We start from the raw sequence: 22508 nt of genomic DNA, 5'->3' as shown, positions 1-22508 counted from the left end.
ACTCTTAGACCCGAGTTCGATTCTCCTTGAAAGTTGGTAAGTGTATAAGTTGGGTCTTGGTTTAATTGGTTTACTTGGTAATTAGAAATGTAGGCGGCCGCCTGACTACCCCCTGGCATTAGTCAGAAAGCATTTCAAACTCGTGACAGACAGACAGTATGGTGGTTTTTCGGGAAGAAGTCCACTCGAAAACATTTCGGTGTGTTTTTACTAGGGCTAACCAGATCAGCCGATAAGGTTTATAAGAAAAAAAAAAAATTGAATCAAAATCATTTGTTAAATGTTCCCGACCCAACGACTACCAAATAAACATGATTTCATTGTCGATAGTCATCGCTAACGATTATAAAGTTAACAAAATATAACTGATTGTCATTGTTGCTAACGACTAAAAAAAACTAAAACCGTAAAATATGGTATAGATGTGAGATTTTTTGTCGAAATTAGACTTCCTTTATTTTGAACTAGAACTTCGAAATTCAAATTATTAGATACTTTTGTCTAAGTAGTTTCTTCGTCATCTGTTTCTTCCACTTCCACGTGTGTAAATTTTTCGTGGGTTTCAGGATTAAGTCTTCCTTATGCTATTTCCTTAGTCTTAGTTGTTGACAAATATGTGCCCGTAGAATCTTCATACTTTCGAATGACAAATTCATCGCCAGACTCACGGTCACGCAAGAATGGAAGGTTAGACACCTCAGGCACATTCAAGTGTTGAAGCTCTTCAATTACTTGATTATAGACATACTAATATTTGAAAAGCAACAAAATTATGAATTTTTTCAGATGAGAAGTTAGGTCAGTGCTGTCCTCTAGTAGTTCCTCTATTACCTGAAAGAAAATGAATAACACACATCATGTCATCATACATGCAAATACAAAATCTAAATGTATAGTATACTACTATTTTGAACTAAACCAAGTAAAAAGTACCTCTCTACCACGTATAGTTTTAGTACCAATTATTTCATATGCTCTTTCGGATCCCTCCGTTAATGGCCATTTAAAATAGTCACAATCGCAAAGAATGCACATCTCCAGAAAATTATCGTCTGTGAATTCTGAAAAATCGTAAGATTTTGCTTCTTCTTTAGTTTCTTTTTCGTTGTCTTTATTTTTCTTGCTACTATGAAACCGCTTCAATAAGTCTATCATTTCGAGTTCAAGCAATTCAAAGTCTTTACTGGCGAAAATAATTTGTGATCACACAAAAGTTTAAAGTGGTAGTAAAAATTAATGTTATGTCTACATGAGAAAAACCTTTAAAATAATAATAATTGATAAGTGTATTAAAGAACTTACTCTTCAACATCTAAATGGTATGAGGTCAGTGTTAATAGTGAGAACCGCATAAACGCTTTTATCTTTATTATTAGCCAAATATACAAGCTGTGAGCAGCAACGATAAACTCAATATTCGGATACTTTTTTTTTTTAAACCTTCAATGGGAGAAAAAAGAAAGGTTAATAAAAAATTAGAAAGAAGTGAAAATTCTTAAAAATAATTATTTACCGTAAATGTTACCTCAATGAAAACATGTATCACATAAGGCGTGATGTGTATATGACTTTGAAAGATCTTAGTAGCATTCTTCTCTTTGTCCTTTCTCTTAGGGTCATCGGGAGCCATAAGTTGTGCTGATGCGTCAAGATCCTTTGCGTATTCTAGAGTTTTTATTGGGTTCCGCGGTGACTTAATAGGTAAACGATGTCCATCGAAAACAAGAATAGGATTCACATTACGGTCGATGAATTGTTTGACTTTTTTGATGACAAACATTATATGTTCAGAGTTGGGTGTAGTTGGTTCCTCCAAGAATTTCCGGGCATTATTTAAAGCACCTCTGTATAACCACATTGAAGCGTCAATTGCGAGAGTTTTACTGTTGAGAGCGGAAAAACTAATTGATTTCAGAACCTTGGATTTTCCATAGAGAGAGTACAAACTTGTGAAGCCCATAGCTTACAATTATTCTTTTTTTTTCTTTTTGAAGCAATAACAAAAAGGAGTGTGTGTCAATATATATAGTGTGATGAAAAGAGTCAAAATTTCCCGTTAGCTATTCCTTTCCATTATTTCTGCTATTTTCATTTTTTCCTAGTTTACATTTTTCTATATTATTATTGTTATATATTTCCATAATTTTGTTTGATTTTGCTGGCCGATTTCATCGTACGGACCTAACCCGGTTCGGTTTGGTTCAACTGTATTTCTATTATATTTTCTGGAAGTTTTTCTATTAACTATAATATATATTAGGTGATCACTCTCGATACGTCGCAGTTTTTTCGGATTCTTTTGTATTGTTTAATTTAAATATAATTTTTATTTATCTAATCATTCACTCATGCAATAAAAAATTATTTCAGTATTAAAATATTTTTTTTCTAACAACATTCTCAATAATGCATCATACACATCATTCATAAACAACGTTCATCTTAAACCAATTTAACAGAGGGTAGTGTTCGTAATTAGAAACATAAGAATTTGATGATGGATCGGAGCTCCGTACGTATTATGTACCCTCGATGATTTATTATATAAATATCAATTTAAAAAATAAACTACTCAAATCATTAACTAATTCACGACTATTATACACTCATACTTTGAGTTTGGATTACAAAAAAATCTTCGAGTATGAAAAAACTATTAAAATAAAATATTTAAATAAATTTATTGAAAAATTTATTGAAAAATCATGTAATATTTAAATAAATTTAGTAATAGTACAGTAAATATGTAAAATAAAATCATATATAAAATTAAATAATAAATTTATCATTAACTTATAAATTAAAAATTGAAAAGTTTACATTAATTATTTAATAGACACATGATAAATGTTAAAGTGATGATGTATCGATCATATGTAAAGAGTTGGATAATTTATATATATATATATATATATATATATATTTTATATTGTTATAGTGCTATAATGCTATGTCAATCTTGAAGGAGATAAAAATATATTTGAATAAAATGACGTTTCAATAACAAAATAATAGTAATGGCAATCAATAAACTATGTCAGTTAATTGAATTTTTATCTTCCACGAAATACGCAATACGCAATTCATTATTGATGTTTTACTGAAATCGAGTGATAAACTATAGGCATAAAAAATTATACTACTATAAAACAACAAGTGAAAATGTTACATTTAATATTACAATAAATGAAACATGTGATATCACAAGGAACAACAACATCTTAAAATCGTAACTCCATTTTGATGCATGACATATTTTATCCCATATCACATTACACGACTTGCAATATGCCAAGAAGTCACATAAAGTAAATGCACATAATTGTTCAAATAAAAGAAAAGGTCCATAAATGAGTTTACTAGTACACCAACCAAACATTTACTCAACCTAATACGTCATACATATTAGGACTTGACTTACACTCGCCAGGACAATCTCCAACTCTCTCCATTGATAGAAATCGTAATTTATTGCTCTCTTTGTTTTCCGTGCAATTTATTTTTCGATCATGAGAATGAAAATATTTTTTCAAACTAGAAAACAAAATAATAGAATCAAAGCAAGACCGGATGTTTAAAAAACAAGACAAATCAAAAAAAAATATTTTGTTAAATCAAAACAACGACAAAAAAGAAACAAGACAAATCAAAACAAGACCGGCGTAAGATTTAGGTAACTAGTATTAATTTTGTTATGGACTTTGTATGATACACTTCCTTTAATAAATATCAGAATTCAAAAAACAAAAACAAAAAGAGTTACCTATGAGAATCTAAAATTCTGCTACTCACATAAATAGTAAACGTGACAAATGATATCACGAACTACAAAGTCTAATGATTCGAAGTAAATAATAACAGTGCACATCCCAATGCATTGGTTAAATCGCCAAGAATTTTCTTAAACATACATTATAAGAAAACATCAAAAACTTATCTTACACGCTCCAAAACCAAGATTATAGGTACCCTAATAAAACACATGTTTATAAAGCTACCTAAACAATGATTAGCCGAGAAAGGAGAAAACATTAACCATACGATAAGAAAGTACTTAATTAATTAAGTAATCACATGAGTGAAGTTATATAACAACAATCTGAACTTAACTAAGGATTAGTAGAAGCAAGATTTTCAGTAATGTCGTTATTACCAGCAGAAAGGTCGACATTGTTACTAACGTTGTTGCTCTTCTTGGAGAGATTTTGTTTGTTGTTGTGCATCCAAACTTTAAGAACTCTTCTCCTAATTCCAATCTCTTGACAAAGCTGTTGAACAACAGATTCCTCTTGTCTCTGAATCTTCCAACCAACTCTTTCCGCAAAACTAATCATCTTCTCCTTTTGCTCTTGTGTAAACTTTGTCCTAAACCTTTTCTTCTGATTATGTCCGTAACTATACGGTGATGGTGGTGGTGGTGGCTGCCGGAATGTCAAGCTTCCTCCGCCTTCTTCCTCCATAAGATCCTCTGACTCTGAGTTGGATCCAGCGGTTGTAACGCCAATAGGCATTATCATTTGTTGTGGTAATGGTGATTTGATCATCTTGTGGTGGAACATGAGTTTTCTCTGCTGCGGAGGTGGTTGGTGGTGGTTGAGGTAAGGGGAAAAGAATGTTTTCTCTTCACCTTCGGTTTCTCTTCTATGAAAGTTTCTATGGCAGTTGCAAACTGAGCAAGTGAGAGCTTCAATGGAACCTTCTTCACCACTTGGCATAAACTCTCCACAACCATCAATGGCATTGCCTCCCATGGTAGCTGCATGGTTCTTTAGGCATTCCTTGTACTTTATCACCACAGGCTTCTCTTTCTTGATGTTGGTAACCATGATGTTGTAACCCACATGATGATGATGAGAATGATCATGATTTTTACCAAGACCATTACTATTTGAGGAGACTAGTAGTGGGTTTGAAGTAGTAATGTTGAGAGATGATGGTGCAGAATTGGCATGATGATGATGGTTCATGTTCCCATGCCCACCTCCACTATTACCATAACTAGTGTTTATTGGAATAGGATCTTCTTGACTTGCAATCTCCATTCTTTTGATCTATCTGCCAAGGAAATAAACACGATTTTATATTTAAAACTTTTTTTGGGTTTTGCAAAGTGTTTCTTGGTTTGGGGACAAAGAAACTAGTTAGGAAGAAAAAAACAAGAGTAAAGATAATTAATGAGTAAAATTCAAATGATTAAGCTACAAAAAGGCAAGAGCTTTCTTCACTACTCATTAACCCCATTTTTTTAATTATTTCCTCCAAACAAAAAGAAAAACCCTAATTTTAGAAGGTCCATAAAGATAGAGAACAAAACGAAAAAGTACAAAAGAAAAGAAAAACTTATTGCAAGCCTGCTTAAGCAAAAGCTGACAAACCCACTTGAGAAAGAAAGGTCTTATTCCAAGTGAGAGGTTGATGATAATCAAGAAGACAATCTTTATTGTATCACCAAAACAAAATTGTTCTATTTAAACCAAATGAAAAAATTGACTGAAGAAGTTAAGAGCACATACCCACAACCAGAAAGAGCAGCAAACTTTATCTCAAAATGAAACCTTTCTTGAGAATAACCACAAGGTTCTGAGAATAGAGAGAGGCTAAGGAGTTTAGAGATTTAATTAGGGTTTTATAAAGTGATAGACTTTGAAGAAAGAAGATAAAGAGAGAGAGAGAGAGAGAGAGAAAGAGAGAATTGCAGGTGGGTTTTGGATGTGAAGGCACTTCTTAAACTAAGGGCTTAGAGTATTAGTAGTGAAAGCCAATAAAGCATGAGAAAGACACATGAGAGCCATAGCCATAGCTAATTATTTCCTCACTTTTCTACAGACAAAGAGAAAAAAGATCATTAATTAATTACACCTAGTTTTCATTTTATTAATTCATATATAGGATATTTTATTCAATAATGTCTCTACCAAATTAAAATTTGGGTGATAATATATAGACAAAAACAATACAATTGTGATCAAAATATGGAAAAGAAAAAGTGTAGCTAAATTATTTGAAACAAAAAAAGCTACATCATTTAATTTAAAATTTGAAGAAACAACAACAATCACTAAATTAGACTTTATAAGATAAGTAGTTATTCATTTTTATATACATTTTTACTCATGAAATGTCATTTTATAATATTGATATATCGCAGTCATTGATGAATTGAAGGTTATATTGAATATAAGACCATCCTCATTCTTCATTGGTGATACTTTGAGGGTGTCTTTAAATTAAAAATAATAGAAAAAGATAATTTAATGTTTTTAATTGTGTAATAGTGTCTTTAGAAAGACATTTTAGATCTCTAAAATAGAAGCTGTCTTTAATTTAATTTTAATTTATTTTTGAGATATCTACAAAGGTATGAGTAATGTGGATGCTCTAAGATTTTCATATTCACCCAAAACAAATTATCAGTAAAGGGAAAGAAAAAAAAGAAGAGAGCCAAGAATTAGGATTATGGGAGATTGCTTGTCTTGCACTATCAGACATCAAATTTACAACAGTGTAGAAACGTGTCAGATAATTAGTGGGAAGAGTATTGAAGTAGATAACAAAGAGAAAGTCATAATAAATAACAATATCTCATCTTTGTTCCAAAACATTAAATAACTAAAAATTTGGTAGTAAGGTATAATAATAATATTTTTTACCATCTTAAAATTTAAAAGTGTGAGATTGATACTAATTCAAAACGAAAGAATGTTCTAAACATTACTATAAAGCCTTAACTTGTTAAGCTAGTTAATTAAAAACACATATTGTTCCTTTACCCTTCGGCCTTCGCCATTAATTATGTCACGTATGATATTAGCTTCAAGAGGTTGTCATGTCATGCTTGTGAATTTATATGATTTACTTGAAGTTACTATTAATTATTGGTCCTACCAAATATGTGCACTTATATACCATGATCATCCGTTTTCTGGAACATACAATTGTGAGAAAGAATCAAAAGATAAACAATAAAATAAAAATATCATAATCAACTGATAATATAGTTACTGAAATATATTCATAAACCAAAGTTTGTTACGAGTTTTGTTAAGACCAAAATCTCGATTATTATTAAGTTTTGATAATATAAAGTTTTTGGTTTATATTGCGGGCTATCAGTGTTGTAAAATTAGACTCTATGTTATAGATGATATATGAACAATTGCTCTTGGGTGGCAGAATTGTAAATTTTGGCCTAAAAGTATATATAGTAAGTCTTGGTAAATAGATTTTTTTTATTGCTTTACATTTTCGACTTAATTATCACTAATCCCTATTTTTATATTTCTTTAAAATCAAACAAATGAAAACATCAAATCACCAATACATATTAAGATTTTACCTGAAAACTATTACTTTCTTGCTTAAGATTATTATTTCTGCTTCTTGATGACTAATGTTTTAAGATATATTTTTCTTTTTGACGGTCAAAAAATATGTTTCATTTTCATGTTTTGACCTTTTAGGTATAATTGTTCTAATCGACAAACTTAATTCGTTTTAGAAAAGTTCTAACAAACACGACAAGTTGTTGTCTCAACTACGGTGGCGGTTGTTCCTCTAGGTGAGTGGGGACTAATCTCATTTTTATTGATTCGTAAAAGAAGCACTAACTACCAAATTGCGGCAATTGCTAATGACCATTCAAGTCTTAATTACACAAAACACAATTAAGAAATAAGAGCAGTTCACTTTCTTAGTTTATAATTTCCTTGTGACCTTGTGGGCTTTTATTTTATAATACAAAAAAAACAAAAATTGAGATACTTTTATCTTTTTCTTTTGTTTTCTTCTTGTTTCTATGTGTTGTCTATTCTTCTGGACTCTGGTAAAATTCCTTCCATTGTAGCAGCTTTTTCAAAAACAACTCTTTTATTTTCTTTGTACCTTACGGTTTACGATATCATCAGAATAATGGCAAATAAATGCATACTCCATATAATTTAATTTAATTTCCCGTCGTCCATACTATGTATTTATTCACACGTCAAGTGACTTTTATTCGAGGTGATGTAAAAAAAAAAGCGACTTGTATTCGAGGTATAAGAAACAAATAAAATAAAAGGGACCACAAGAATATTTTTCAAATTATTCAATTATTAAGAAAAAACATAATTAATGAAAATGGTAAATTATTTAATATATATTTTTTCCTGTGTCGTTAGTTATATAATTTTTTGAAAATATAATCTACGATATTTAATTATATGCCGCTTACGTGATTGAGATAAACAGTTTTCACGAACAAGATTTTATGGTACAACTCTCCCTATAATATTATCCGTTTTTTACATGGATCAAATTTAATTTCTGTTTCGGCATGTAAGAAGTTCATATATTTCAATCGAAATAAATAAATAGATAGTATATTATCCTTATGAAAAGTTCTAATTATATATCGCATAATTACGTACGTATCATTGTTGATGAGTGTAGGATGAAAAATGGTTTTGCTCTTTGGGATTTCGATTGGTTTGGGATGGATGTTTGATTCTTTTGAAGTTCTAGCTAATCATAACCATTTTTCTTATAAACTGAATATGGTATTTTTTTTTTTAAATAAAATATTTTGAATTAATATTGGTTTGGATTTTGAGGCTTACGATATTTGTAGACAATGATGTTTTCCATCATGGTCAAAGTAAAAACTAAAATATTAAACACTTTAATCAAGAAAAATAAATTTATATATAGTCTTTACGTTTTATTTTATATATCTTTTTTAAAAAAACTAATACATACTACGAAAACTATTAAAATTTATACCATTTCTCTTATTAATAAAGTACTTTATTTTATCTCTCTAATTATTATAGAAGTAAAATATCAAACAAAATATAAACTTTTTTTTTTCTTCTTTTTTTACAAAACAAAACATAAACTTTGGTTGCACTGACAGTGAAAAACGACTCATATTATTCCAAACATAAACAATTTTTCCTAAAACTAAACTACATAAAATATTAGAATGTAGCCGAAACCTACATTATTCCAAACGGTGTGAGTAAACATGTTGGTAGTTGCTAATGCTACCTCGGTCGTGTCGTATTTCAGTAAAACGTCGTTGTTATACTGAAACGATATCGACTTCATAACATCGACATCGTTTTAAGAATTCAATATTGGCTAAGTAAAATAATGTCACTTTATTATAGTACTATACGTGGTTTCTGAATTAACACATACTAATATGTTGACTCAAGTCTTTTGAGTCAAGATAGGTTTTAGTTACACTCGAATAGTTTATGTATAATACACCAATTGGTATATAAAAGCGCATATTTGTTTGGGTTGAAATAAGTTGTGTTTCGCATTGACAATATAAAATGATATATCTTGTGAAACCAGAGTTAAATGTGAAAACGAAAATTATTATAACATAGCGTAAATACACAATTACACAACAAAATTAGCTTTTGTCATGTATTATATTTTTTTTATTGAAACATTGAATACTATTTTAAACAGAAAACATATGCGTTTATGGGGATGGGGATAGGACTGGAGGGCAATGCTTGTACCATGGAAAACAAGGAGTTTGAATTTGGTTCACGGATATCTTCGCGTCGGTTAGAGAAGCTAGTAATCGATGAATTGGTTTTGAATTGGCTTGGAATTTTGAATTTGGTGAAAGAAGAAAAGGCTCGGTTCTAGCATGGGCAAGGTGAGATGCTAGGAGCAGAGTAACCACTATTGCTATTGCAGAGAGCCTTACAATCATTTTCATGTTTTATTTGGGAATAAAAACGTTTACCGTCGCTTCCTTATTTATACGGTTTTGATCAAAATAACAAAAAAGCAATATGATCTTTTTTGTTGACTAGCTTTTATTTTTTGTGACCAAAAAAGAAGGCAATACATATGATGGATTTATTACTAGAATTATCTATTCGATATATATCAATATGGTTGTATTAGTTGATTATGTAGTGATGCAATGGTAAGATATAGTTTATAAATCAGTTTTCTATATTTAGTTGAGATAATTCCAGTCTATAATATTTATTGACATAAAAATATTATTTCGTGAAGAATTTGTTTCATTTGTTTTTAGAAGTAATCCTTTATCCGATTATTTACTTATGATTTATATTAATAAAACAATAATTACTAAAAATCATCTACATTTGTTTAAAAAATTTGTAATATCTTTTAAAACTTATGTGAAAAAACAAATAATACTCTTTCTTAGAGTTACTTTCACATTTTCAGTATTTAACAGCCTATGGGGCATTTTACATTTTTATCTGATAAGGCGATGTCCTACGATCAAGTTTCTAGTACAATTAACACAGATGAATCTTTGAGCCTTGCAAATGAATCTTCAAAAGTTAAAATTGTGAATGTCGGATTCCACACTTAAGTATTTATTTATTTGTAGGATAAAACTCTCAAGATCAAAATACAAGATAAATTCAAATAGCAAATAGTATTAAAAATGTAAGTAAATGTGGATAACAAAAGAGTATAGTATTAGCTCTTGATACAAAAGATGCCCCCTCTCTTTAGGTGCTTTTCAACCTCATATTTATACAATATGATTCACATTTATTGGCTATTGAATACAATGAATACTTTTAAATGTGTCTATTTGATTTTCTATTCAATGCTTTAACGTCTTTATTTGAACTCTTTTATCCTCTTCATGGGCTTTCCGAAGCTCGGCCCATTGTTCACTTTCGAACCGTTGTTGACTTTACCGAACTCCTCACCTCGTTGGAGTAAGAGCATGGACTTCGGTTCGTCATTAATTTTCCGTTCACTCATCTTCCTTCATACCTTATGCTTACATGACAATCTTCGGTTGGATCTAAGTACTAGGTTTGGGGTCAGACACCAACAAAAATTCTAGGAAATAAACAAGCAACTCAATGACAAGTCAATGTGTCTAGAAATTAGTCGCACAATCAATCATATTCACACAAAAAAGTTTGAAGTTCGGTATGACATCATAGTTGGTGTATTAATAATGCATAATGAATTTGTTTTGGGTTGATATAAGCTGCTTTCTTACATCAACAATATAAAATAATATATTTTTTGAAACAAAAATTAAGTGTAAATACAATTATTATTGTGAAATATATGTGTAGATTCACAATAATACAATCCAATATTAATGTTGCCATGTCTTATTTTTATTCATTTAAGCGTTTAGTACTATTTGAAAACAAAATAAAAACAAAAGACATGTGTTTATGGGGATGGAGATGCAGATGGAGATAGGAATTGGATACAATGCGGATCCCATTTTGGAAAGAAACAAGGAAATTGACCTGGAGGCCAGTAAGTTTGGTCAGCCGATATCTTCGCATACTGGTTAAGTGCATGAGAAATTTGCTCAGTTAGGAGGATTGGTTTTGTGTTGGTTTGAAGAAAAGGGTCGATCCTAGCTTGTGCAAGGCCAGATGCAAGAAAAAGCAGAATAACCACCATTGCTATTGCAGAGAGCTTCACAATCATCTTCATATTTTGATTTGTGAGTGAAAATGTTTAGGCTAACTTACTTATTTATATTGTTGTGACAAAAATAGCTAACAGTAGTATGATATCTTTTGTTGACTAGAATTATATGTTGTGACCAAAAGGAAAAGGCAATATGATAAATTTTTGACTGGACCAAAGTGCAAAGATCATATTCTCTTGTTTTGGAACAGGATTGTCAAGCATTCATAGCTTTTAAATTGGATCTGATTGATTACAACGGTAGCTTTAGATTTTTCTGTTGTACTTTAAAGATTTTTAGTTATTTTGTAATTGTAGAAGTATGAACGGGAAATCTTTTGTTTTTTTTACGGCATATTGGTAAATTTATCTTTAGCTTTAAGAAAAAGAAAATATGACTGATACATTTTATTTGTGTATTAATTATTTATATTTCTTTTTATTAAAGATAATATTTAATTAAAAAGAAAATTACAAATTTATAGCAATTCTAATTTTTTTTTGTGCAATAAACAATAAATATATAATTATTTGTCAGAAGATAAAAGCTAAAAAGAGACAGTTAATGAGTTTTCTTCAGCTGCAACTTGGCTTCACTTGAACCCTATTGGAGAGAGAGTGGACTGGTTTAAGGCGATTTGGTTTAAAGGAAAAATTCCCAAGCATGCCTTCATTGCTTGGGTTAATATGAGACATAGGCTCCATACAAAGGATAGAATGATAAGCTGGGGATTTATTTTTCCGCCCCTTTGCTTATTTTGCAATACTCATGATGAGACAAGACAACATCTGTTTTTTGATTGTGAGTTTGCAAGGGAGGTTTGGATCTATTTCACTTCTCGGGTCCATGTTTTTCCTCCTCTTTTGTTTGAAGATGGAATTAGATGGCTAAAGAATCCTTGTCAGGACAAGAATGTGACGACGATTCTTAGGCTTTCCCATCATGCATCGGTGTACACGATCTGGAAGGAACGAAATGCTCGACTTCACGATTCGGCTTCAAGACCTGCAGCAGCTCTGATTTTGGAGATTAAGTCAGTTATTCGGTGTCACTTGGATCCGCTTTCAAGAGCTCAAAGATTAGGTCCTAATAGAATTTCCTTTCTCGCCACTTGGTTTGGTCTCTTTGATTGATAATGTGCTCTATTATTGTTGTTGTTGTCTTGTGTTTCAGTTCTTATTAGGTGTAACTCAGTTTGGAAGCACTATGTAACCTCTTTTCGTTTTAATGAAGGTAAGTTTAAAAAAAAAAAAAAAAAAAAAAAAAAAGAAATAGTTAGGCTAGAAGTCCATTATATAGTTCTTTAAAGGTTTTATTTGTTTTATAAATACTAAAATACAAAAGATTCATGCATCCTTCGTTGATAGTTTTGTTTTATTTCCAAATTTTGTTAACTTCTATTAAAAAAAAATATTTTATCTGAATTGGACTCTCGGTTCAAAAATAATGATTTCTCAAATTAAGGAACATACTATAATTATTTAACAATACGGTCTTGCAAATATAAAAATTATAAATAACTTTAGTGGACATGGTTGGACGTAACGTAACATATATAATATATATATATATATATATAACAAGTACAAATTTGTATTTTTATACGTTACGTCCAACCATGTAACGTATATATATATATATATTGAAGGAGGATTGTACTTGTATTATATATATATACAAATTTGTATTAACGTATATATATATTTATATAATATATATATTGAAGGAGGATATATTATCTGAATTCAACTCTCGGTTCAAAAATAATGATTTCTCAAATTAAAGAACATACTATGATTTATTTAACAATACGGTTTTGCGAATATATAAATTATAAATAATTTCAGTGGACATGGTTGGACATAATGTATAAGAATACAAATTCGTACTTGTTATATATATATATACATATAATTTTTTTTTTGCTAAATATGTAAATATCATATAAAATGAAGTGCATTTAAATAGAAAGCTTTTAAGTGCATTTAAAAATTAGATTATGCAATTTAATAAAAGACAAATTCTCAAAATATATCCAATCTGTATTTTTCAAATAAGATACAATATAGATATAGTCAAACTTTCAACATTAAGAATTATCTTCAAACTGTTATGATTATAAAAATTTGACCTCTCAAAAAAATATGATATTACTATAAAATGTGTGAGTCATATTCTAGTATACTATAGTAATAGAGTTGAAACAGAAACTTTGTCCAAAATTCAACATAGAAATACTAAATGACATACTTTGTAACTTTTTTTATAGATTTATGATATAAAAAAAACACTAATACAAAACATATTTTATGTTGTTATGTATTATTTAAGCGATTAATATCATTTTTTGGAGACAGTCTAAGATGATGGTGGACATCCGGGATTTTGATAACCTGGAGGACAATAAGGTATAACTGGGAATTGTTGCACTGATATCATCGCGTCATGGTTCGGTGGAGGTGGAGGAAATGGTTCGGTTGGAATAACCGGTGGATTAAACGGTTTAGAATCGATTTGAAATTTTGGCTTTAGCGTAGGAGAAAAAGGTTCAATCCTAGCATGACCAAGACCAGATGCAAGAAGAAGCAAAGTAGCCACCATTGTTATTGCGGGGAGCTTCAGAATCATCTTCATATTTTGTTTTGTGTTTGCAAATGTCTAACCTAGATTTTTATTTATATTGTTGTGACAAAAATAGCATAAAGCAATATACTTATCTTTTTGTTGACTAGAATTATATGCTGTGACAAAAAAAAAGACAATTAATATCATAGATTTTGACTAGATTTCTGTCCAAAAAAAAAAGATTTTGACTAGATAATTTCATATAGAAAGAAAGTTATATGTAACTGAATAAATGTGGTGATTTGACTAATTTCATTGGCAAGATTTAATTTCTAATATGAAATAAATCATTAGGATTGATATGTAGTTATGTACCAATACAATTTAACCATACATGTGATGTAAGTAAAAGGATAAACAAACTGTACCGTGTAAATGCTTCATATAACAACCTTCATGCTTCATGCTTCATATGATATTGATTTTTGGTTTCAAACCACTCGAGTTTTTACATTCGTCTTAACCATAGCCAATAAGGAGGATCATTGACGTTGTTAAAAAGCCTTTGCTAATGATATCGCACAAAAACGACTGCTTGTATCACATAAGAGGCAATCTTTATTCTCCAGTGTCATCTTAGAAGAACTACTATTAAGCAAAGAAATCACATAACGAAACCATGTACTGGAAACTGTCATACAAGATTATAACATTCAACATAGAGATCAGAGTCTTTGTCTTTCATTCACAGCTTATTGAGACAATCCAAGAAACAAAAAAAACAGCAAATTGTGAATCCATCAGCTCTTTATCTGCCACGGTTTTCATCATCGAAACAATCTGCAACAACATGAGTAATTTCCTTTAGTATACAACCTTTTACAAAAAAAGATTCAGAGCCAAACACCAAAGAGGGTCTCATAGAAGAAAAGATACAAAAAATGACACCTATCTTTCAGATCATTAGTATTAAAGCAAAGAACCAACAAACACAGAAATCAGACAAAGCTAATGCTACACATTAATCATCACAGATACGTATAGACATTTTGAAATTGATCTGAAAGATAACAGATACTAATTAGCAATATGCTAATAATAGCTGGTAACTTTTAAGAGTGTACATAAAGATAATCACTGAAAGCCGTAACCATAAACATGTGACCGATCCAATCCCAATACTTCAGGATTCTAAAAGCCATAACCATTTGTTTTAGTCTCAAAAGTGTTTATTCAGCTTTGCTCTATACATTACCTCAAGGAATGGATTCATCTCAAACTAATACACACATTAGCCATTGACAATAAAGCTTCTAACATTGAATCACTGAAACTAGACAAAAACATGATCTAATCCCAAACCTTGATTCTAACCATATTCCTAGATTATATGCACAAATCTTACTCTATCTTCCACAAAACTTGACTTCAAATCTCATAACTATTTGTATTAGTCTCAAAGTGTTTATTCATCTTTGCTTGCAAGGAATGGATTCATCTCAGACTAATACACATTAGCCATTGACAATAAAGCTTCTAACTTTGAAATTTCAATCACTGAAATTAGACAAAAAACATGTACTTTGACTAATCCCAAAACTTGATTCTAACCATATGCAAAAATCTTACTCTATCTTCCTCAAACGTGACATTCTAAGAACTTTGCCAAAGTTTTTGTTTATCCAATCTTTCACAGAGAAGTCAAATCGATTTAGGATATAAACCTCCGAGAAGCAAAACAAATTCGAGAAGATTTGATTTTTATTTTACCTAATGATTCTCTCAGTGAGATGGAGCGGGTTGTTTCTGATGCGATGATTGAGAAGAAGGAGCCATGAGTTTGCTATAGATCTGTTCACCGACGAGGTAAACGCAGAAGGCACCAACACCGATTCCGATACCTGGAAGTGCGTGTCTCATTTGATTCGATAGCATCGGATGCTTCCTCCACTCATCCCTTCGCCGGAAAAATTCACCGGTTGTTCCCAACGGTTTCGCCATTTTCTCCGGTCTTCTTCGATTTTTACGTTTTTTTCTTTCTCTTTAGCTTTGTTGTGTTGTTTTACTGTATTGAATTATGGGCCTTATTAAAAGCCCATTAGTATTACTGAGTTTTTAATGGGCCTGATGGGCTTATTGTTTTTAGTTGGCCTTATATATATATTGGTTCTCCGAGGAACCGGAGCTTTCTTCTTCTCTCAGGCGAGATAAAACATGGCGATGCTTCAGACGAATCTTGGCTTCATTACTTCTCCGACATTTCTGTGTCCGAAGCTTAAAGTCAAATTGAACTCTTATCTGTGGTTTAGCTATCGTTCTCAAGGCAATTTCTCATACTCTTTATATACGTTCAAACCAATGAATCTCTGGTTCGGTGAGGAGATTTTTGATTGTTTCTGAATGTTGATTTTTCAGTTCAAAAACTGGATTTTTCGAAAAGGGTTAATAGAAGCTACAAAAGAGATGCTTTATTATTGTCAATCAAGTGTTCTTCATCGACTGGATTTGATAATGTAAGTGTTAGTTCAAAACTTGGAATCACTTAGTTTTGAAGCTTTATCTCTAGTTTAAGTTTTTTTTGTTTTTCAGAGCAATGCTGTGAATGTAAGTTTAAAGTTTTGAATCAACTCAAATTTTGAAGCTTTTTTTTTATCTCTAATGTTTTTCAGAGCAATGTTGTTGTGAAGGAGAAGAGTGTATCTGTGATTCTTTTAGCTGGAGGTCAAGGCAAGAGAATGAAAGTAAGTGTTTTTGGGATGAAAGTTTCAAACTTTATGCTCGAGTTTTAATTGTTTGTTCTGTTGAGTTGTTTGTTTTTCTATGTAATGTGAATAGATGAGTATGCCAAAGCAGTACATACCACTTCTTGGTCAGCCAATTGCTTTGTATAGGTAACATTTCTTACTTGAAAGTCAGTTGATTGGTTAAGTCTTGTATGTTGTTTGAATCTGTTTCTGATAACTAATTACAGTCTCGTTTGATTGATGGAAGAGTTGTAATTTGACTGTTTTTTCATTCTGCGGAATCTACTTGTCTATTAGTATTGAACCATCTTTGCTTTGTGTTCGTTGAATTTTATGTTTCATTGTTGCAGCTTTTTCACGTTTTCACGTATGCCTGAAGTGAAGGAAATTGTAGTTGTATGTGATCCTTTTTTCAGAGACATTTTTGAAGGTTTTTTAGTCTCTCTTTCTCTCATTAGTTATGTTTTTGGTTGAGAGATGTTCCAAAGATTTCTCTGAGCCTCTTTTTGTTTTGTGGTGTTCTAGAATACGAAGAATCAATTGATGTTGATCTTAGATTCGCTATTCCTGGCAAAGAAAGACAAGATTCTGTTTACAGTGGACTTCAGGTTTATACCTCCGTTGCTTTGATTAACATATCCAATGAATCATTTACTCAAAAGAAATAATTCTACAACATACTGTCTGTTCTAGTTCATATAAGCTTCAAGTTTATTTCTCATAGGAAATCGATGTGAACTCTGAGCTTGTTTGTATCCACGACTCTGCCCGACCATTGGTGAATACTGAAGATGTCGAGAAGGTATACTTATGAGAAGTAGCAAAAGATTAAGGAGAATGAAACAAAATTCTCGAAGTCCCTTTAGAATTTATTGCACTGTTGTATTTTGTTAAGGTCCTTAAAGATGGTTCCGCGGTTGGAGCAGCTGTACTTGGTGTTCCTGCTAAAGCTACAATCAAAGAGGTACAAAATCTTAAGTTAGTTTTTTTTTTTTTTGTCATCACCACATTCTCGATATTCGACTTGTTCCATTTTGCGATATGCAGGTCAATTCTGATTCGCTTGTGGTGAAAACTCTCGACAGAAAAACCCTATGGGAAATGCAGACACCACAGGTTTTAAAGTATACTCATGCTTTGTTGATTGATTTTTGGTTTCAAACCACTTCAATAATGCATGCTTTTTCTGTAGGTGATCAAACCAGAGCTATTGAAAAAGGGTTTCGAGCTTGTAAAAAGGTTTGTGAACCTTCAAATGATTTTCTGAAGTGTGGATTAGAATATAAAAAGATTGATTACTATTTGTGTTCTATATCTAAAACAGTGAAGGTCTAGAGGTAACAGATGACGTTTCGATTGTTGAATACCTCAAGCATCCAGTTTATGTCTCTCAAGGATCTTATACAAACATCAAGGTAACAAAACACTAATTTTGTGTTTTTTCGCAGCCGTAGAATGAAAACAAACTTTCTCATCCATTGCAGGTTACAACACCTGATGATTTACTGCTTGCTGAGAGAATCTTGAGCGAGGACTCATGAGATATTATATCATTTACTTAGTAAGAAGACGTGTCAAGGGTATGCATGAAAAATGTTTTATTGAAATCTTTGCATCCTAGTTTGGTGGTTTATAAAATGTGCAAGATAATTGTTTCACTGAAAACTACTTGCTGTGAATATGGATTCGAACAGAGCCAATTCGAAGTAGAATTTGCATATTGTAGTAAAGGTTCTCACTAAGGCAATAAGGGTGCCACGAGCGAGCACAAATATGGATCCAAGAGATTAGTTTGTTAATGATGTTTATTAAAACTTATATTTAAATAACCCCTAAATATATCATAATTTATATCTCAAGTTATGTTCAAGTAGGGCTGTCAAAATACACTCGCATGAGATGAAGAAGAAATAGAGAGAACGAGGAACAAAGAGGAAGCGAGAAGAACTCCACTGTAAGATGAAAAGTCAGAATCATACATATATGATTTTAAAATAAAAAGTATTTGGATTCATCTTTAGGGGTAAACTTTTGTATTCACCCTCTTTAGTTTAAGCCAATCATTATGTCATGCCATACATTAATTAAGGAAACAAAATCTATATACTTTTAATTAAATAAAGTTAAATTCATATACCCTGCAGGTACAAGATTAAATTTATTAACAGATGGTTAAATTGATTATCGGATTTTAGTTTAGGGTTTTATTTACTAGAAAAAAAAAATTCAGGGTTTAAAAATGGATCCGCCCAATGGTGAGAGTTTTTTTTTCCATCAAATTCCCAATATAAAACGATACTTTTTGTAAAATTAAAATTAAATGTTTAACAATTATTATGGATGAAGTAATATAGATTTATGATATAAAAGTAAACAATAATACGAAAGTGGGTTTCCAATGTTATGTATTATATTTATTTTTTATTTAAAAACATATAACTTTTTGGGCTGCAATTTTTACAACGCAAATGAGAAAAACATATGTATGAGTATTAGTTCGGTGATATCTTCGGATACTGATAAGGCGGATGTCCTGGATGTTTTGGAGGTTCTGGATAATGAGGAATTGGAATTATGCCCGGGTATTGGTTCACTGCGACTTTGGCATTTTGGTGGGGTGGATGTCCTGGGCGTTTTGGAGGCCATGGTAGATGTGGGATAACTTGAAATTGGTTTACTGATATATTCTCATTCTGGTTTGGTGGAGGAGGAAATGGCTCGGTTGGAAAAGTCGGGTATCTAGCAAGGGCAAGACCAAATGCAAGAAAGAGCAAGGTAACCACGGTTGTTATTGGATAGAGCTTTACCATCATTTTCATAATTTTGTTTGTGATTAAAAATGTTAACCCTACCTTTCTTATTTATATTGGTATGGCATAAGTAACATGAAGCAATATAATTATTTTGCTTGACTGGAATTATATGTTGACCAAAAATAAGGCAATATGATAAAATATTTAATTGAATTGTATTTTCTAAATATAGTAATATACTTATATAGTTCTTGAATATAATATATGTTATGATTTTTTTGCGAGATAGTTTATATATTATACCTCCTATCTTTTCATGTACTTATCCAACGAATATTTTCCTTAAAATAATGACTGTACAACATATTTTGTAGTTTATTTTGCAAAGAAAATTGATGTGAACTGCAAGACCGTTGGTGACCGTTTCGACTTGTTCCATTTTGCGATATGCAGGTCAATTCTGATTCGCTTGTGATGAAAACTCTCGACAGAAAAACCCTATGGGAAATGCAGACACCACAGGTTTTAAAGTATACTCATGCTTTGTTGATTGATTTTTGGTTTCAAACCACTTCAATGCATGCTTTTTCTAATATTTGGTTATGTTTTTGCAGTTATACATACAATATGTATTGCTAATAATGTCTCTCATCCATTGCAGGTTACAACACCTGATGATTTACTACTTGCTGAGAGAATCTTGAGCGAGGACTCATGAGGTATCATTCAGAAAATATTTATAAAGCTTTTTAGGAGTTCACTAAAATTATTACATAGCTTAATCATTGTTGATATATGTGTGTCGGATTATAATGGAGTCATTGTTTGGCTCTTCAGGTTTTGGATCAGTTTCGGTTGAAAAGTTTGATTTTTATTTGCTGTCATTTAGCGAACTTCTCACCACATGGAACAGTTCTATTAGTTTTTGACTCGAGAGTTCTCAGTGAGAACATAGTATAAAATGTGACCAACAATGGCTGTTATTTTCCTACTGTGGATTTATATGCTTTATATTGACAATACATATGTTCAACTCATACTTTGCAATGTAATAGAAAATTTCAGTTTCTTGAGTTATTTTGGTTTCAGCTTAAAAAAAGGAGGTTGTGTTTGGTAGCAAGCTAGATTCGATTAATACTGGGATTATTACTAAGCTAAGTTGGAAAACAAAATCTAGAAATGTGGGAATTGAGCAATAGAAGCCAATGTTTAGGAACTGATTAAGATTTTCAAAGTTTTGAGAGACCAAAACTTCATGTGCTTGAGTTAGTGATTATATGTTTGACAAGTAATCTAAATTCGTATATTTTTTTAAAAGAAATCTATTAGATGTAAAATTTAATCATATACTACATTTAAAAGAAAAAGAACCAGCTTCCTTACACCTTTATTTTCGATCAAATTCAAATTGGAGGTGTTTTCAGACTCATAAAGTCATTATTCTTTCATAATATTGATTCTCATGAAGAAAAAAAGAAAAAAAAAATCTTAACAGAATTCAAGAGAAAGCCAAAATATTTTATCAAAATAATATCACTCATCGTTACCAAAGCATCCTAGCCATTCAAATTTGACATTAATATTGAAACATAAGGTACCATTAGCATATATATGTTTATGCTAAATATTATAGCTCTAATTATGGATGAAGTAATATAGATTTATAATATAAAAATTCACAATAATACAACATATCTTATGTTGTCTTATATTATAAATTTTCCATTTAAAAACATACTAGTTTATGGGATACATTTTTTATAACCCGAATGACAAAGAGATTTGTATGGATATTAGTTCATTGATATACTCGCGCTTTGGTGTGGTGGATGTCCTGGTGATGGTGGAACTGGATGAGAAATTGGTAATATGCGTGGATATTGGTTCACTGGTATTTTCTTGTTTTGGTGTGGTGGATGTCCCGGTGATGGTGGAACTGGATGAGGAATTGGAAATACGTCCGGATATTGCTTCACTGATATCTTCACGTTTTGTTGTGGTGGATGTCCCTGCGATGGTGGAAGTGGATGAGAAATTGGTAATATACGTGGATATTGATTCACTAATATTTTCTTGTTTTGGTGTGGTGGATGTCCTAGTGACGGTGGAACTGGATGAGGAATTGGAAAAACGCATGGATATTGGTTCATTGATATCTTCGCGTTTTGGTGTGGTGGATGTTTCAGCGATGGTGGAACTGGATGAGAAATTGGTAATATGTGTGGATATTGGTTCACTGATATTTCGTTTTGGTGTGGTGGATGTCCTGGCGATGGTGAAACTGGATGAGGAATTGGAAATACGCCTGGATATTGGTTGACTGATATCTTTGCGTTTTGGTGTGGTGGATGTCCTGGCGATGGTGGAACTGGATGAGGAATTGGAAAGACGCCAGGATATTGGTTCACTGATATCTTTGTGTTTTGGTGTGGTGGATGTCCCGGTGATGGTGGAACTGGATGAGGAATTGGAAATACGCTTGGATATTGGTTCACTGATATCTTCGCGTTTTGGTGTGGTGGATGTCCCGGCGAAGGTGGAACTGGATGAGGAATTGGAAATACTCCTGGATATTGGTTCACTGATATGGTGTGATGGAAAAAGAAATGCTCGGTTGGGAAAATCGAGTATCTAGCCTGCGCAAGGCCAAATGCAAGAAAGAGTAGAGTAACCATCATTGTTATTGGAGAGAGCTTCACCATCATTTTCATATTTTTGTTTGTGATTATAAATGTTTAACCTACCTTTCTTATTTATATTGTTGTGGCATAAATAACATGAAGCAATATAATTATTTTGGTTGACTGGAATTATATGATGACCAGAAACATAAGGAAATATGATAAAAAATTAACTTAAATTGTATGTTCTAAATAAAGTAATATAGTTATATTAGTTGATATATGTTACAATTTTTTTTTCTCACCAGATATAGATACCTCCATTCCTTTGATGTACATATCCAATAAATCTTTTCCTTCAAAGAAATATTGTACATGTATTTTA

At 31.3% G+C, this 22508-nt stretch overlaps 11 protein-coding genes and 1 long non-coding RNA gene across 16 annotated transcripts; 5 read left to right on the top strand and 7 right to left on the bottom strand.

Annotated features, from left to right (window-relative positions):
- Positions 1-579: 579 nt before the first annotated feature.
- Positions 580-1960, bottom strand: AT2G02550 (PIN domain-like family protein; the record flags this gene model as incomplete). Of its 2 annotated transcripts, none has more annotated exons than NM_001161016.1 (2): positions 580-747; positions 1526-1960. In NM_001161016.1, 2 exons carry the CDS (start codon positions 1958-1960, stop codon positions 580-582), a joined length of 603 nt encoding a protein of 200 aa, NP_001154488.1. The 2 variants fall into 2 exon arrangements, with proteins under 2 accessions (NP_001154488.1, NP_178359.3); NM_126311.3 differs by lacking the exon at positions 580-747 and adding an exon at positions 1259-1440.
- A 1887-nt stretch (positions 1961-3847) lies between these two features.
- HB21 (homeobox protein 21) lies at positions 3848-5719 on the bottom strand. 2 transcript variants are annotated; one of them, NM_126310.3, is made up of 2 exons: positions 5514-5709; positions 3848-5055 (listed from the first exon to the last, which is right to left on the bottom strand). In NM_126310.3, the coding sequence occupies exon 2, from the start codon at positions 5040-5042 to the stop codon at positions 4110-4112; it is 933 nt and encodes a 310-aa protein (NP_178358.1). In that variant the 5' UTR covers positions 5043-5055; positions 5514-5709; the 3' UTR covers positions 3848-4109. The 2 variants fall into 2 exon arrangements, with proteins under 2 accessions (NP_178358.1, NP_001318182.1); NM_001335126.1 differs by having other exon boundaries at positions 4035-5051; positions 5514-5719.
- A 4909-nt stretch (positions 5720-10628) lies between these two features.
- Positions 10629-10842, top strand: AT2G04225. Its single transcript, NR_139995.1, has one exon. It is a non-coding gene; the product is annotated as an other RNA (long non-coding RNA).
- A 298-nt stretch (positions 10843-11140) lies between these two features.
- Positions 11141-11463, bottom strand: AT2G02525 (uncharacterized protein; the record flags this gene model as incomplete). Its single annotated transcript, NM_001335125.1, has 2 exons — positions 11141-11154; positions 11271-11463. The coding sequence occupies 2 exons, from the start codon at positions 11461-11463 to the stop codon at positions 11141-11143; spliced, it is 207 nt and encodes a 68-aa protein (NP_001325358.1).
- Positions 11199-12573, top strand: AT2G02520 (RNA-directed DNA polymerase (reverse transcriptase)-related family protein; the record flags this gene model as incomplete). Its single annotated transcript, NM_126308.1, has 2 exons — positions 11199-11280; positions 12020-12573. The coding sequence occupies 2 exons, from the start codon at positions 11199-11201 to the stop codon at positions 12571-12573; spliced, it is 636 nt and encodes a 211-aa protein (NP_178356.1).
- Positions 12574-13656: 1083 nt separating this feature from the next.
- Positions 13657-14126, bottom strand: AT2G02515 (uncharacterized protein). The gene has a single exon (NM_126307.2). It carries the CDS (start codon positions 14072-14074, stop codon positions 13799-13801), a length of 276 nt encoding a protein of 91 aa, NP_565287.1. The 5' UTR covers positions 14075-14126; the 3' UTR covers positions 13657-13798.
- Positions 14127-14357: 231 nt separating this feature from the next.
- On the bottom strand, positions 14358-16084 carry AT2G02510 (NADH dehydrogenase (ubiquinone)s). The gene is made up of 2 exons (NM_126306.5): positions 15776-16084; positions 14358-14845 (listed from the first exon to the last, which is right to left on the bottom strand). Exon 1 carries the CDS (start codon positions 16004-16006, stop codon positions 15788-15790), a length of 219 nt encoding a protein of 72 aa, NP_178355.1. The 5' UTR covers positions 16007-16084; the 3' UTR covers positions 14358-14845; positions 15776-15787.
- Positions 16017-18883, top strand: ISPD (Nucleotide-diphospho-sugar transferases superfamily protein). Of its 2 annotated transcripts, NM_001335124.1 has the most exons (13): positions 16017-16328; positions 16421-16518; positions 16675-16746; positions 16841-16896; positions 17100-17179; positions 17275-17357; positions 17474-17551; positions 17645-17713; positions 17797-17865; positions 17942-17988; positions 18074-18164; positions 18234-18329; positions 18624-18847. In NM_001335124.1, the coding sequence occupies exons 1-12, from the start codon at positions 16220-16222 to the stop codon at positions 18288-18290; spliced, it is 909 nt and encodes a 302-aa protein (NP_001325418.1). In that variant the 5' UTR covers positions 16017-16219; the 3' UTR covers positions 18291-18329; positions 18624-18847. The 2 variants fall into 2 exon arrangements, with proteins under 2 accessions (NP_001325418.1, NP_565286.1); NM_126305.3 differs by having other exon boundaries at positions 16093-16328; positions 18234-18883.
- A 256-nt stretch (positions 18884-19139) lies between these two features.
- AT2G02498 (uncharacterized protein) lies at positions 19140-19584 on the bottom strand. Its single transcript, NM_001161015.1, has one exon. The coding sequence runs from the start codon at positions 19566-19568 to the stop codon at positions 19242-19244; it is 327 nt and encodes a 108-aa protein (NP_001154487.1). The 5' UTR covers positions 19569-19584; the 3' UTR covers positions 19140-19241.
- On the top strand, positions 19289-20424 carry AT2G02497 (uncharacterized protein; the record flags this gene model as incomplete). The annotated part of the gene is made up of 4 exons (NM_001335123.1): positions 19289-19524; positions 19956-20024; positions 20117-20131; positions 20392-20424. The coding sequence occupies exons 2-4, from the start codon at positions 19977-19979 to the stop codon at positions 20422-20424; spliced, it is 96 nt and encodes a 31-aa protein (NP_001323685.1). The 5' UTR covers positions 19289-19524; positions 19956-19976.
- Positions 20425-21059: 635 nt separating this feature from the next.
- AT2G02490 (uncharacterized protein) lies at positions 21060-22303 on the bottom strand. 2 transcript variants are annotated; one of them, NM_001335121.1, is made up of 2 exons: positions 21853-22303; positions 21060-21765 (listed from the first exon to the last, which is right to left on the bottom strand). In NM_001335121.1, the coding sequence occupies exons 1-2, from the start codon at positions 22211-22213 to the stop codon at positions 21296-21298; spliced, it is 831 nt and encodes a 276-aa protein (NP_001323687.1). In that variant the 5' UTR covers positions 22214-22303; the 3' UTR covers positions 21060-21295. The 2 variants fall into 2 exon arrangements, with proteins under 2 accessions (NP_001323687.1, NP_178353.3); NM_126304.4 differs by having other exon boundaries at positions 21060-22303.
- On the top strand, positions 21289-22202 carry AT2G02493 (uncharacterized protein; the record flags this gene model as incomplete). The annotated part of the gene is made up of 2 exons (NM_001335122.1): positions 21289-21777; positions 22039-22202. The coding sequence occupies 2 exons, from the start codon at positions 21289-21291 to the stop codon at positions 22135-22137; spliced, it is 588 nt and encodes a 195-aa protein (NP_001323686.1). The 3' UTR covers positions 22138-22202.
- Positions 22304-22508: the final 205 nt, after the last annotated feature.

Source organism: Arabidopsis thaliana, chromosome 2, assembly GCF_000001735.4.
Source record: "Arabidopsis thaliana chromosome 2, partial sequence".
In the NCBI taxonomy this organism is placed as follows: domain Eukaryota; kingdom Viridiplantae; phylum Streptophyta; class Magnoliopsida; order Brassicales; family Brassicaceae; genus Arabidopsis; species Arabidopsis thaliana.
Note: the sequence above shows the minus strand (reverse complement) of the source record. Positions and strands in the feature narration are given on the sequence as shown.